The 14333-nt window shown below is 42.5% G+C and overlaps 1 protein-coding gene across 1 annotated transcript in view; it reads right to left on the bottom strand.

Moving 5' to 3' along the window:
• Window positions 1–14333, bottom strand: part of FMN2 (formin 2) — a 161971-nt gene that overhangs the window by 73742 nt on the left and 73896 nt on the right. Inside the window, exon 8 of the mRNA XM_083605979.1 lies at window positions 1334–1421. Within this exon, the coding sequence (XP_083462105.1) occupies window positions 1334–1421 (88 nt within the window). The remainder of the gene's footprint in view (window positions 1–1333; window positions 1422–14333) is intronic.

Genomic DNA, 14333 nt, shown 5'->3' with positions numbered 1-14333 from the left:
TTTGAAAAATGTTAGCTCCTCATAAATACACACACTTCAAGAAAACGAACTGAGTACGGAGCACAAATGAAGGGAAATATAAAAATACTGCAAGAGACTTTGTAGGATAGAACAATTACATGCACTTAATCCTAATAGGATAAAAGGTTAAGCACAGTATTGCTTGACCCCTTCAGCGACTGACATTCATGCCATATTATTGTTAGCGTTGCATGTTAAGCAAGCAAATTTTCAATCAACTTGTGTTGGCTTTACCACAGACCCAGATGTTAGGCGGACTCCTTTGTTCATAAGGTTCTCATTATTAACTCAAACCAAGCTGAATATTTGACTGAAGGAAAGGACCATATCATTGTTTTCAGATTTCATTCTATGACTTAACTGAACTACATCTGCCAGCTTTTGAAATACCAAGTACTTCTTGGCGCCAGTACTGGCGCCTCAATCTGTGACTACCAGCCTAAATGCTTCAGCTTGGGGAAGTTTAGTAACCATGAAAATAACTTAGCAAAAGCTTAAGTTGTGATTAAAAGTTACTCAGAAATTGATGGTGCACACCAACATTTGCCCTGTGCGTAATTTCTTCCACAAAATAGAGCAAATGGAATTCACAATTAAAACAGGTAGGCTAGAAAAGTCAGAAAGATGTTTTCATGATTTATGAAGTCTGCAATATACTTGAAACCATATTTATTTAATAGGTAAGCTGGCACTATACAGCTCCATTCCATCTGCTTTAAATCTATTATAAGGACTTAGGAGGCATGAAGAACACTGCAAGTATAAATATAGCTCCACTTTTCACCTTTTTGCAAAGCCATCCTTTAATGTAAATAGGGAAGGAGGAATTACAGCCACCCCAAAAGATGTCTCCTGATATAAAACTTCCAAGGTTGTGCTACCAGTAAGTCTTCAGAAAGTATTATTGCAAAACACAATGCACTTTATAAGAAAAATGAGAATTAGAGTTTAAAAAAAGAAAAGTGCTCATAGTTAAAGCCACCAAGTGTTTAAACTGCAGTGATACTTCTTGTAAACTGGAATCAACAATGCTTTTTTTCTAAACAGGCAGGAGATTAACATTCTAGAAACCTCTGCATAGCAGAATGAAGTGCCTAAACTCTCATTCAGTTCATTGAGGTCCACATAGGAAACATATGAGACCTTAGATTTCAATTTCAGGCTGTAGGCTGATACAGTATTCAGTCAGTTCTCCATACTGACAGACAGCAGAGGTATCAGTCACAAAGAACACTGGCCATGATTTTCAATAGGAAAATATAAAGCCATTTCATGGAATAAAATCTATCTAATAAAAGTTTGTTTCATTTACCGTGCTGTATATCTTTCATGTCTAAATGAAGACTGGACATTAATATCCCAACTGCTTGCGATCGTTTGTTGCTTAATAACTTGACAACCTGCCAAAGAAAAGAAAATGTTGTTACTTCCCAGCAAGTTGCTTTTTCATGCCATAAATCATAAACCCAGTACCCACAAACTATATTTTGCTTGTTAAAGAGCCCCAAACTGTTTGATAAAATTACTGTAAATGATTAAATTCAAAGTACAGTGGAGCCTCCGGATGCGCACGTGGTGAAACCTGGAAGTATACACTTCTGGGTTTGCCAGATTCGTAACCCGAAAGTTACGTATCCAGAGCAGTACATAACTAAAGGGGCCACTGTATTTCTCACACCTTTTCAGCCTTTGCAAGGAGGAATCTTGCCCCACCCACCAATCCGGAAACATGTGCACTTTTAGCTTCATCTTTTCATCCATGTTAGAGCCTTTGTAAAATAGGCTGTCAGATATATTTGATTTTGCTTTCAAAACCACACAACTATTTCCAGATTAGATGTAAGATAAAACTGTGGGAATATTTCTATAGTTGCTTTATTCGGCAGTATATATATATAAAAAAGAAAATAACCATGCACATATTGGGATGCTCTAAGACCAATTCAAGGAAAAACAAAGAAACAAATACAGCATTTTAAAAAAGCAAGAATAATCACAGTGCGGAAGAAAGTTTCTTTGATCTTGGCAGGATAAGAATTAGCAACATATATTCCAGTTCAACACTTCCTTTCCCCATTTTTAGATTAAAAAGTGTATTTTTTAAAAAAAGAAAGGTAGCTGTATTTAACTCACATTTATTAAAAAATACACACCAGAATCCAATGCCATAAACCTTAATCTATCCAGTGGGTATCAGAAAGACACATTTCAACCATCAAAATTAAGAAGTGTTAGATCAAACAAGTCTTCTTTGGGAAGACTTAAGCATGTGGTTGAAATCAATGTGACAGAACTCTGCTTTGTCAGGCATAAGAGGCAGGCATATATAAAACTATTCTGTGTAACTTGAAGTACAGAGTCTAAAAAGAATATATGCACATTAATAATATGCTGGCTAAGAGAAAAAAATAAAGAGAAAAAGCTGACACAAGGGAACGTGAAGTCAGGCCTAAAGGCGGAATTAGCAGTGGGAGATTCATGGTTGGATTTTCTGGGTCTTTTTTTTTTTTTAAGGTATATGCAGCCATGGGAATGGATGTGGGGATGCAGATCAATATTGTACACAAAGAATTTAATCCTTTTCTTTTCCTGGTAACTTTGAGCAGGGTGCTGGGCAGAGAAGCTATTTCAACTATAGGACTCAATTATACAGCTGCAAATGAAACATTTTAAGTTTGTTTTAAGTGCAATATACAATGTGACACTTGACGGCGATGGTGAGCCTTATGGAAAATCCAATGTATTTTTAAAAATGCTTTTTAAAAAAGGCATTTTCAAAATAGTTTATAGATGTGTGTAGATTCCACCCAGGAATCCACACTGGCTTTTAAAAATATGCAGACGATCCAGTCACAAACACTCACAGTTCTACCCTAAGGACCAAACTAGTATGAATGAAATTACACAGGTTTTAAATTATTTTTAACAATTTTTTTTAAAAGCAGCTGAAGTGGAGCCATCTCAGGTGACGGATTACTGGGAGTGTAGAGGGAGTGTTTAAATTGTTCCAACCCCCCCCCCCCCGCTGTCATCCTGAGAAAAATCATCCCCCCCCCCCGCTTACATTAGAAAGGAAGTCTTCATTGGTGTCAATTAACACATCTTACCTAATGAAAACAGCAGATTTAGGAATGGAAGATTTTCATCAGCAGGAGCAGCCTGTACTATGTACCTGAGGCGAAATGGGAATGTGCCACTCCCCGCTTCCCACCCACTGTGCCTCCCCCAAACTTCTGCTGCCACCAGAATCACCCCCTCACAGAAATTGGCAAGAACCAGGATGCTCCTCAAGGCACTGCTACTCATCTTCTCTGCCTCAGAGTGGGGGAGACGAGTGGCAATGCTACATGCAGGAATGCCTCTCTCTCACTGAACTTGGCCAGAGCTTGGGTGTTCGGCATGGTGGTGGTGCATGTCTTCTCTGCCCCAGGAGCAGGGAAGATGAGCAGCAGCACTACAAAATGCTTCCCTCTTGCCAGAGAGAGGGGAGCATTCTGGCAGTGGTGGAAGCGGCAGGCTGCTGCCTCTTGCGCTTCTGTCACCTGAGGCGAGTGCTTCACCCCACCTCATTGATGGGCCAGCTCTGTTCACCAGGATTGTGGCAGAGGGCAGGAGTTAGACTTTCCCTCGCTACTCCCTGAAGATCTGATACTGCTCAAGCTCCCCAAGGCTGGTATTTATACTTTAAAAAAAAAGCACAAGATAATTACATTCATGACTTGAGTCCCACTGAAATTTACTGTTTAACAGTCACTTGAAATTCACAGCTTCCAAGGGGCACAATTACTACACACTGGTCATGTTCAGACAAAATGCTGACCATAAACCAAAGTTAGGTAAATTAATCTGCAAATGAAGCACTTCCAGCTTTGCTCCTCTACCCTTGAGGGGGAAACAAACCACAGAGTGGCTGATTTAGCATTATATTCAAACCAGTGCTTGTGGTTTATTTCTCCAACACTAGGAGTGGGGAACCTCTAGCCCACAGGTCTAGTTTAGCCTGCCAGGCATCAAGATTTGGCCTCCAGATTTAGATGATCCAGTTTCCCAGCCCTGTCCTAAACAAACCACAACTGGGAAGCCAAGGTTTGTTCCTCAGCAAAAACGCTGGAGAATCACACTTTTGCAAATATTAACATTCAATTTTGCCTCTAGATTTCACCTCAAAACATTTTCTTTCAAGTACTTAGAAAAATAACGGGATTGTTTGTTGGGATTTAAAAATCTTTGGTAATGTACCTATTTGTTGAAAGTGACACACTTCTCAATTCAATGCTATAGTTACATGGGGCTATTCACAATACCATATGCATAAAATGCTTTCTGGAAGAAGAAAAAAGAGAGAGCAGGCAACTGTTAAGAGATACTAAGATCAGGTAGTTGGAAAGCCCCTTAATGCCAACATCATCCATTAGAGAAATGCTAAATTATAATCTTATTTGTTGGGCAAGTGCTTTTTTGTGAATTGCCTTTAGATAATGAATCGTGAATATGTTGCACAAAATCTTTGTCTAGGAGGTGGAAGGTGCTGACCAACACAGAAGATCACCCACTTACAGGAAATGAATTCACAGACAAGACATTTCTAACATTTAAATGGTGCAGCCAACCATGACTAAACAAGTACCAAAAGGAGTTGTAAGCAGCAGTGTAACAATGACTTTTTCCATTAAGAGTTCAAAAGCTGTGTTAAGTGAGTGAATGTTATGCTGTGTCTGGTGTCCATTATAATGCTTATGATATCCACAGAAGACTTAATTGTGTGGGTGTGGATGCATGTGTCATCCTAGAATTGCTACCATTTGATTTCAAAAATTCCTGCATGCTGGGGTGGTACATCCTATGCAGGAACCTGCAGGCAATGAGGAACAATCACACTAGCATTTGAGAGCCAAGTCATTGATTGGCAGATTGACTGAGTTTAGTATTTTGCATATACAGCCTACTGTAATGCATGTATGCAGGAGCACAAGCCGTGAAGTGAAGCTAACAACCGTGATATGCTACTCCATGTGATGAAGGGGTCTGAGAGTTTCTGCGGAGCTTGAAAACTGGGGTGGTAATTGAAGAAAAAGGCATAGATAAAGAGAATATATTAAAACAAATATGTCAGAAACATGCAAGTGGAAGTGGGAACAGTGGCGTAGCGTGAGGGGTGCAGGGGGGGCCGGCCGCACCGGGCGCAACATCTGGGGGGGCCGCTTGCACTCGCAGCTCTCTGCCCCTACCTGGCTCACTCAGGGTTAGGGGGCGCAAATTACTTGCCTTGCCCCGGGTGCTGACAACCCACGCTACGCCACTGAGTGGGAAAAGTTCTTGGCTGATCTAGCTGGGCCCATTCAGTCTACAAAAACAAGATAAAAGCACACACGTGTACTAACCAAATACATATTATTTTTACATTTCAGGTGAAAGTTCTAAACATTTCTTAGCTAATAGACAGAAAACATGTATTAGCTAAGAGTCATAGCTCAGTAGTGGAGCACACACTTTGCATGGTTCAATCAAGGTTTCAATCCCTTGCATCTCCTTCAAAGCAGGAAGGATCTCTGCCTGAGATGCAAGGGATCTGCTTACTGTCAGAAGAAAGAAAACTGGGAAAGAATGACCAAAAATCTGATATACAACAAGGCTTCCTCTTAGAATAGCAATATAATGATTACTTGAGAAGCAAAGATAAGACATTTTGCTGTTGCGTCATTATAAACCATAGCAAATACATAGCAATTACAGTGTGCAAATACATAGGGTGAAAATCATGGCTCCTGCCATGTGCCACATCCAAATCTGCACTCATGGCTGGTATCTCCTCAACAAAGCCAAACCAGAGAGTTGTGTCTGGCAGTACAGTGGCAACAGGAGTAGAAGAGAAATGAACCAGGGATAGGAAGCCTCAGGTTTTGGGGCTCCAGACCTCTTTATCTAATCCTCAGGACTCTCCCTAGACTGTGACACCTCCCCATGTCAGCCCCCTCTTCCTAGGCCACATCTCTCACCATCCCTGCTTCACACCCTCTCTGAATGCTTTTTTCCTGACTGAAAGATGAAGAGAGAGAGGTGTGTGTGTTTGTGTGTGTGTGTGTGTTTACAAAAGTAAGCATCAACACCCATTGTTCCACCCACTTTTTGCCTCTGGCCCTGCCCACCACTGGCATGCTGTCCTTGAAAGGTTCCCCATGACGGAGGGTGGGCCTCAGGCTGAAAGACATTCCCACTCCCTGGTTTGGAATGAAGTGCAATCCAGGCGAGTCTCTTCCTTTTATGTATCTGTCACAGCTGCATCTGTCCAACACCTAAGCAGGAAAAGCAAATAGTATCCCAGACCCCCAATTTAAAGTGCATAGTACTCAAGACCAAGTTATTTTGGTACTTGAGACCAAAAGATCCCACAAATGCCTCCTACCTTTACGACAATAAAGATACAATAACAATACATTAAATATCATGTGCCCTTCCATGATACCATATGCCCTTTCATGATACCATGGCTGGTATCTCTTCAACAAAGCCAAACCATAGAGTTGCGTCTGGAGTACAGTGGCAACAGGAGTAGAAGAGAAATGAACCAGGGATAGGAATCCTCAGGTTTGGGGGCAAAATGTGGTCAAATTAGCTGCCTGAGATGCCTCACGCTGTCTAATGGTAGGGCCAGCCCTGGTTTTCATCCAGATGGGGACGGTGTCAGGATAGTTGGGGGTCAATTTAAAAAAACTGTGCACATCAAACTATATGTTTATTTCTGGTTTGGTGCCCACCAAGGTCCATAAATCTAATGAATAGGGAACGTGTGGCAATTGTCTTTATTTGGTCACCAGCACATATAAAGTTAAATATTCCCCAAAATAAAAATAAATGCTGAATGAATTCAATAGTATCATATTTCCTCCAGCACGGTGGCTGCAACAATACATGGCTAATTCACAAAATATGAATATTAGCATAAAGGCCTAAAGCAGTTCCCACAATTAGAAATAAAATAAACCCATTAACTGCAGCCATGTAAGCCTACAGGCTACAGACTAGTGACGCCATTAAGCAGAGAAACTACAAAAGTTTGCTAATCAAATCTCTAAGAGATCAAACAATTTCAGACACAATAGAAATCTCCCCTTTTTTAGTTTAGAGTTTGGAACTGCACTTTAAAAACAACTTTTAAAAATATAAAGGAAGCTAACGATACTATCAGCATGCTAACGTCTATGACCAAGTTCCTAACTGTTGAGTGGCCTGTATTGTTGATCAGTAAACAGTGACATGCCAAATTTGTTCCTGTATAGATAACACAAGCAAAAAGAGTCAGATATTTAATGAAAGGCAATGCAATACAGATGTCAGATAATTAAATACTTGGAGCAAAAGAAAAAGGAAAAAGAAAACCCCCTTCCCCCAAAATAGTATCTACCTCATGCAGAATTTGTTTTGCAAAAGTTCTACTTTCTGGAACAAATTTAATTGCTGATATTAACAATGTCTCAAAGTTGTTACTCATTACAACTGGCCAAATTACTAGTTGACACTAGTAAAATGAGCCAGAGGTTTTCAACTCAACAGTACAATAGTAATTACTAAATGACAAATGTAATGTCTCTTTTAAAGACTGTAAAACTAGGCCAAGTAGGTATTACTTAGCTATGGCAGCTCTTCTCCCAGATGTTAATCCCATAGTTTAGCACAGTGGCGTAGCGTGGTTTGTCAGCACCTGGGGCAAGGCAAGTAATTTGCGCCCCCTAACCCGTGGATTTGCGCCCCCTAACCCGTGGATTTGCGCCCCCTAACCCGTGGATTTGCGCCCCCTAACCCTAACCCCCAGATGTTGCGCCCGGTGCGGCCGGCCCCCCCTGCACCCCCCACGCTACGCCACTGGCTTAGCAATAATGTTTTATTCAAAAGTGGTAACAGAAGAAAGTGCAATAGAAATGCCATGTGACTTCCCATACAGATTAGAAATGGTGCCAAGAATGAATGTTACTGCTACTATGGTACTAAAGGCATTTTTCTTTCAGTGATTATGCAGGGTGTCATGGGCTGGTTTATTTTGATTTTGAACCTGGTGCTTTTACCTCTATAAATTAGAACTTTTTTTTTCTAGGAGAAAAGAGTGCCATTTGCAAATAACAGAATTTTAGTATTCCTACAAATACAACTAAAATATAGGCCTAAAAATAACAGAGAGCACATAGCTGGAGATGAAGCTTTGAAGAGACACTACCTAAACAGCAGGAAAAACTTTCAGTCAGTTAAGAGCTGTTTGACAGTGGAACAGCCTCTCTCGGGAGGTTGTAGACTCTCCTTCCTTGGAGGTTTTTAAGCAGAGGTTAGGTGGCCATCTGTCATGGATGCTTTAGCTGAGATTCCTGCATTGCAGGGGGCTGGACAAGATGACCCTTGGTGTTAGGTTGTGGGCGAACATATCAGATGACACAGCGATTCTTCCAAAGCAGCTCTTTATTTGTAAGCTGGAACAGAACTAACTGAGGAGCTCAGTCAGCCTGCTTATATAGAGCTCCAGAACAATTGTAACTGTTGCAACTTTCTAAAACTATCCAATCACAGAATGTCACTTTTCAATCCTTCATTTGCATACAAACTATCCAATCACTGAACGTCACTTTCGAGCCTTCATTTGCATAACTATCTACAGTATCCCCCTGCTGGCCCAGGGTGAGAACATCAGTACATAACACTTGGGGTCCCTTCCAACTCTACAATTCTGTGATACCTACTAAAATAAATATGTTGACAGTGAGTCTCTCTCCCTCTCTTCTTTCACACTACTCAGGAGTGGGTGGCTGTATGAACACTGTCCCCTCCTATCTGCAGCTTTAAAGATCAGGTGCCGTCTGTGAAACATGTGTTCCCTCTTCCACCCTTTTCAAAACAAAATTCCTTCTAAAGTTTAAGAAAAGCCTTGGCCCAACTTGAACACTGAAAACTCTGATTGGGGTTTAAACTATTTGAAGAAAGGGAAGCTTATTGGTGGAAATTCCCCTTCTTTCGTCTCACAGGGCACTCCAAGGCCTGGATGCTAGCTCCTCAGAACTCTTTCTCTCTCACTATTACTATTTATTTATAATGGCTGAGCTCTGGGCCCACCCGAGCTCAGGCAGGGACAGTCTGAGATGGCTGAAGGGCCTTCAGCATCATGATTCGGCCTTGGCTGCTGGGCAGAGGAAGGGGTTAATCCTGAGGTCTTGGAATGCCCTCTGGGAGTCATTAGAGATGAAACTTAAATGCTGATTTCTGATCCTCCTCATCCTCCTTATTTATTAAATTTCTATAAACAAGAACCCTGATTAAATAGGAACCCTGTTACAGTCGCTTCCAACGTTTGGGGAGAGGGGGAGTAGAAACCATGCAGTAAGATGGCAGCCTCCTGGTCTCTTCATGAAGGTTAAGAGACTGCCATGCTTTCCCTCTTCCTACTTTTTAAAGGCCTACTTTTCAGAAAGCTAGTGCTCTGATTGTATGGAGTCCCAACATGTGAATCGCTGCTCATGTGGAGGGGTTCCTTTTTAGGCATCTATGTGGGGGCATGGTTAGGTCAGGGACATGATGACAGGTATAGTGTCAGCAGCATAGCCCAACTTCTGTACACCCCCCCCTTTAAGGCTAATGTCTGGAATGGGATGAATTCTAACAAACGTTGTAAATTTCCAAAACAAATTATATAATTCCTCAATTTTCACTGTCTAGTACTTTCTCCCGGTATGGGGGGAAAGAAGCCATGCAACCCCAGAGCTTGTCTGAGTAAGCTCTGAGAGACTTTATCCCATCCAACATATAAGCAGGAGCTTCTGCTCACACAAATGAATGTTCACTGACACATTTAGGTGACTGTCAACATTCATGACCTGAATTTCTGTAGTCTGAGAGACCTAAAACCCTACAGTAATAAAATTAGAAATGCAGTCATCTGTGTCATATGTCTCCAATCAGCCATGACAGCCCTGGTATTCTGGTCCCTGCCCCAGGTACTATACTATGCTATACTATACTATACTATCCCTATTTTTTATTTGTTGGGATGCCTAAATTTTGCAAGCGTGAGTTGCCGGTTTGACATTCTTCAGGGTTCAGTCTCCTTCCCCATGTATACGATTAAATATCTGCATGGGTGGGGTAAGGGGAAAAGATGGCTCTAGACTCTCCAACACATATATGTAAATTCATACTAACATTTAAGGCTTCATATAGTGCATAGTGGAGCCTGGTGGAGCTTGTTTTGAATGACTGACACGAGATTGTGTGACATTTTGTTTTTCTAGCATATCTTTAACAAAAGAACAAACACCTACATGGTTTTTAAAGCAGCACAGGACAAGCTGTTGTAGAGTAAATAAATACAGCAAAAAGCAGACATAGTGGTGCTTCCTGCCATTTGTAATGGGGGAGCTTAAGAAGTGTTCCTTACTTGCTATGGGAATGGGGGTGTTATAAGCACGTTCCTATTTTCATCTGTAACATGTTGGAGGGTCTGGAATATATGACCACTGGCTTTAGAAATTCTTTATTTAAAAATAGCATTCCTGCCAGTTGCACTAGGTTTCCAAGCTAGGAAAAGCACATTCTCATACTCATTTCAATTTTCTTTATTGTTACCCATTATCCTCTTCTGATGTCCTTTCAGGTGCAAAGAGTGTGTAGCTGAACTTTGCAACAGAACCTTCCCATCTTATGTCATGACAAACATCTTTTCATTTAATATGAAATATAACTTCCACATAACCGACTAATGCTGCCTATATGTGTCAGAACCAGAGCCATGTTAAGAAAAGTGAAAACACCCCTAGCATAAGTTTCAATTTCTCTTGCTACTCATTCCCCCAATCAATCCTAATATTCTATTTTGTAAATCAAAGTCTTTAAACTGTAAGCAACCTTTCATTTTGTTTTTATCATTAGAAGATTCAACTGGCTGGGTGGAACAAATACAATTACATGAGCTGCTTTACAGAACTAATCCCTGTTTAATATATTTGCTATAGCTTAATACCCCTTTGTATGACATTGGGTGAAAAATTTATCAGATTGTTTAGATTCACATACACAGTAATATGTAAAAACAATAAATAACACATTCTCCAACTGGAGACAGAACAATAGATTAAACATTTCTCTCATTAGAAAGAATCACAGAATCCTCAGCTTTAAAAAGTGCTGAAGACAAGCGAAGGGATGTTTAAACTGGCCAAAAAAGAAGAAGCCTATTTTTCTTTCTTTCCTGAAATACCACTTTTTGACTACATTTAGCTTATTGTTTCATGGAACTAACAGCCTTTTGTGACAGAATAGGCTCATAGATTTATCAAGAAAGGTGGATCCTTAGAGCTGAGTTTTTAAAAGCCTTATGCAGCACAAAAAAAGAAAGCAGTGAAGCCTAAAGCCAGAGCTCTGTGGGGCTTGGATGCACACATGGATGTTTTAGACATTACTGCCCCCAACTGAGCACTGCTGAAAAGTTTTAGTGCTGCTTCCACTAACAAGCGGCAACATTCAAATCCTTTCTATTCCAGGTATGACTGAGCTACGATCCTCATATAATATTCATAGAACCATCCAATGTGCATGGAAGCTCATGAATGTCAGCACAGCCACTGTTGGGTTATGTCAGCTCTAGCATGCGTAAGCTCCACATAGTTGCAGAGAGCTGCTAAATGCTTACAGTTTCACATAAAGCACCTGCAGAGGGACGAGCTTTTCAGAAGTGCTTTCACTGGGACAGAGATGGGGTCTGAACAGAAACTCAAACTGTTGAACTTTAGGAGATATTCATGATGCAAATGCAGCACCCGTGGGCATCGACTTATGCACATGCAACAATGGCAAAGCGACAAAAAGGCAGAACGTTCCTAACAGTGTTTGAAGCTCCAATTGTTCTAGGCACATTTTGTGACAGGAAATTTCATTAGCGCAAGCAGTTTCTGAGCTCTGGGTGCAGTACTGCGCCTAAGATTTCAGATTCAAACTGCAGAGTGGAAGGAAAGGAGGCCCTTTTTCTGCCTCCCCTCTGAAGACTGGAGAAGAGACCCTTATTAGGGAGGTGGGCAGGGGAAGGATTAGACCATGTGAAAAATGAACATAATAGTTTAGCTGCAGTTCGTTCATTTTCAGCTTTGTATTCTTGTTATAAAAAAGCACCCCTAGACATTCCGTTGTTACGGCCATAACCTAGATTTAAGGTACCATTTAGCTCCTAGGTTTCATATCTCAGTTTGCGTGACTAGGCACAACAGCCCCAGCCCCCAGGGAACGTGGGAAAGGAAATAAAGACTCTGACAATGTTATGGAATTAAAATTAGGCCACAACTTTATTAAGCTTCTGAATGTAGGGAGACCTTGGCTTAGGCCTTGGGCATGTATCCCTCCCAGCCCCCCAGCCGGGGAACTGGGGAACATCAGGGTAAATGGGATATGGGGATGCTCTGCAAGTGTAGGCAGGCAGCCGAGCCCATATCCCTGCACACAGGGTAGTTCACTGACAACCTTTCAGTGTATGGCCAGTGACACCCATTTATGTAACCCCTTTCAGAGGGGACCCTGGAATCGCCGCCACAGGGGGGTGAGTCACCACTTCACACACACACAAAATTATAGGGAAGAAAAGACTAAAGGATTCCACCCAAGGCCATAACCGCCAAAGTTGTGACAAATTGCTACGGGGAAGACAATAATAATAATAATAATAATAATAATAATAATAATAATAATAATAATAATAATTTATTATTTGTACCCCGCCCATCTGGCTGGGTTTCCCCAGCCACTCTGGGCGGCTTCCATAGAAAACCAAAAATACACTAAAATATCACAGATTAAAAACTTCCCTGAACAGGGCTGCCTTAAGATGTCTTCTGAATGTCAGGTAGTTATTTATCGCTTTGACATCCGATGGGAGGGCGTTCCACAGGGCAGGCGCCACTACCGAGAAGGCCCTCTGCCTGGTTCCCTGTAGCTTTGCTTCTCGCAATGAGGGAACTGCCAGAAGGCCCTCGGCGCTGGACCTCAGCATCCGGGCAGAACGATGGGGGTGGAGACGCTCCTTCAGGTATACTGGGCCGAGGCCGTTTAGGGCTTTAAAGGTCAACACCAGCACTTTGAATTGTGCTCGGAAACGTACTGGGAGCCAATGTAGGTCTTTCAAGACCGGTGTTATGTGGTCTCGGCGGCCGCCCCCAGTCACCAGTCTAGCTGCCGCATTCTGGATTAGTTGTAGTTTCCGAGTCACCTTCAAAGGTAGCCCCACGTAGAGCGCATTGCAGTAGTCCAAGCGGGAGATAACCAGAGCATGCACCACTCTGGCGAGACAGTCCGCAGGCAGGTAGGGTCTCAGCCTGCGTACCAGGTGGAGTTGGTAGACAGCTGCCCTGGACACAGAATTGACCTGCCTCTCCATGGACAGCTGTGAGTCCAAAATGACTCCCAGGCTGCGCACCTGGTCCTTCAGGGGCACAGTTACCCTATTCAGGACCAGGGAGTCCTCCACACCAGCCCGCCCCCTGTCCCCCAAAAACAGTACTTCTGTCTTGTCAGGATTCAACCTCAATCCATTAGCCGCCATCCATCCTCCAACTGCCTCCAGGCACTCACACAGGACCTTCACCGCCTTCACTGGTTCTGATTTGAAAGAGAGGTAGAGCTGGGTATCATCTGCATATTGATGGACACCCAGTCCAAACCCCCTGATGATCTCTCCCAGTGGCTTCATATAGATGTTAAAAAGCATGGGGGAAGAGGACAGAACCCTGAGGCACCCCACAAGTGAGGGCCCAGGGGTCTGAGCACTCATCCCCCACCACCACTTTCTGAACACGGCCCAGGAGGAAGGAGCGAAACCACTGCATAACAGTGCCCCCAGCTCCCAGCCCCTCTAGACGGTCCAGAAGGATGTTATGGTCGATTGTATCAAAGGCCGCTGAGAGATCCAGCAGAACTAGGAAACAACTCTCACCTTTGTCCCTAGCTCGCCGGAGATCATCAACCAGCGTGACCAAGGCAGTTTCAGTCCCATGATGAGGCCTGAATCCTGATTGGAAGGGATCCAAATGGTCCGCATCCTCCAGGCGTGCCTGGAGTTGTTCAGCAACCACGCGCTCAATCACCTTGCCCAAGAATGGAAGATTTGAGACTGGGCAATAGTTGGCCATACTGGCCGGGTCTAAAGATGTTTTTTTAAGAAGCGGTTTAATGACCGCCTCTTTCAGCGGATCTGGGAATGTTCCCTCACAGAGGGAAGCATTCACCACCCCGCAGAGCCCATCGCCCAGCCCTTCCTGGCTTGCTTTTATTAGCCAGGATGGGCAAGGATCAAGGAG

Source organism: Podarcis filfolensis (assembly GCF_964270895.1).
Source record: "Podarcis filfolensis genome assembly, chromosome: 3".
Lineage (NCBI taxonomy): Eukaryota > Metazoa > Chordata > Lepidosauria > Squamata > Lacertidae > Podarcis > Podarcis filfolensis.
The sequence above is the reverse complement of the archived record's forward strand: the minus strand, read 5'-3'. Positions and strand labels throughout refer to the sequence as shown.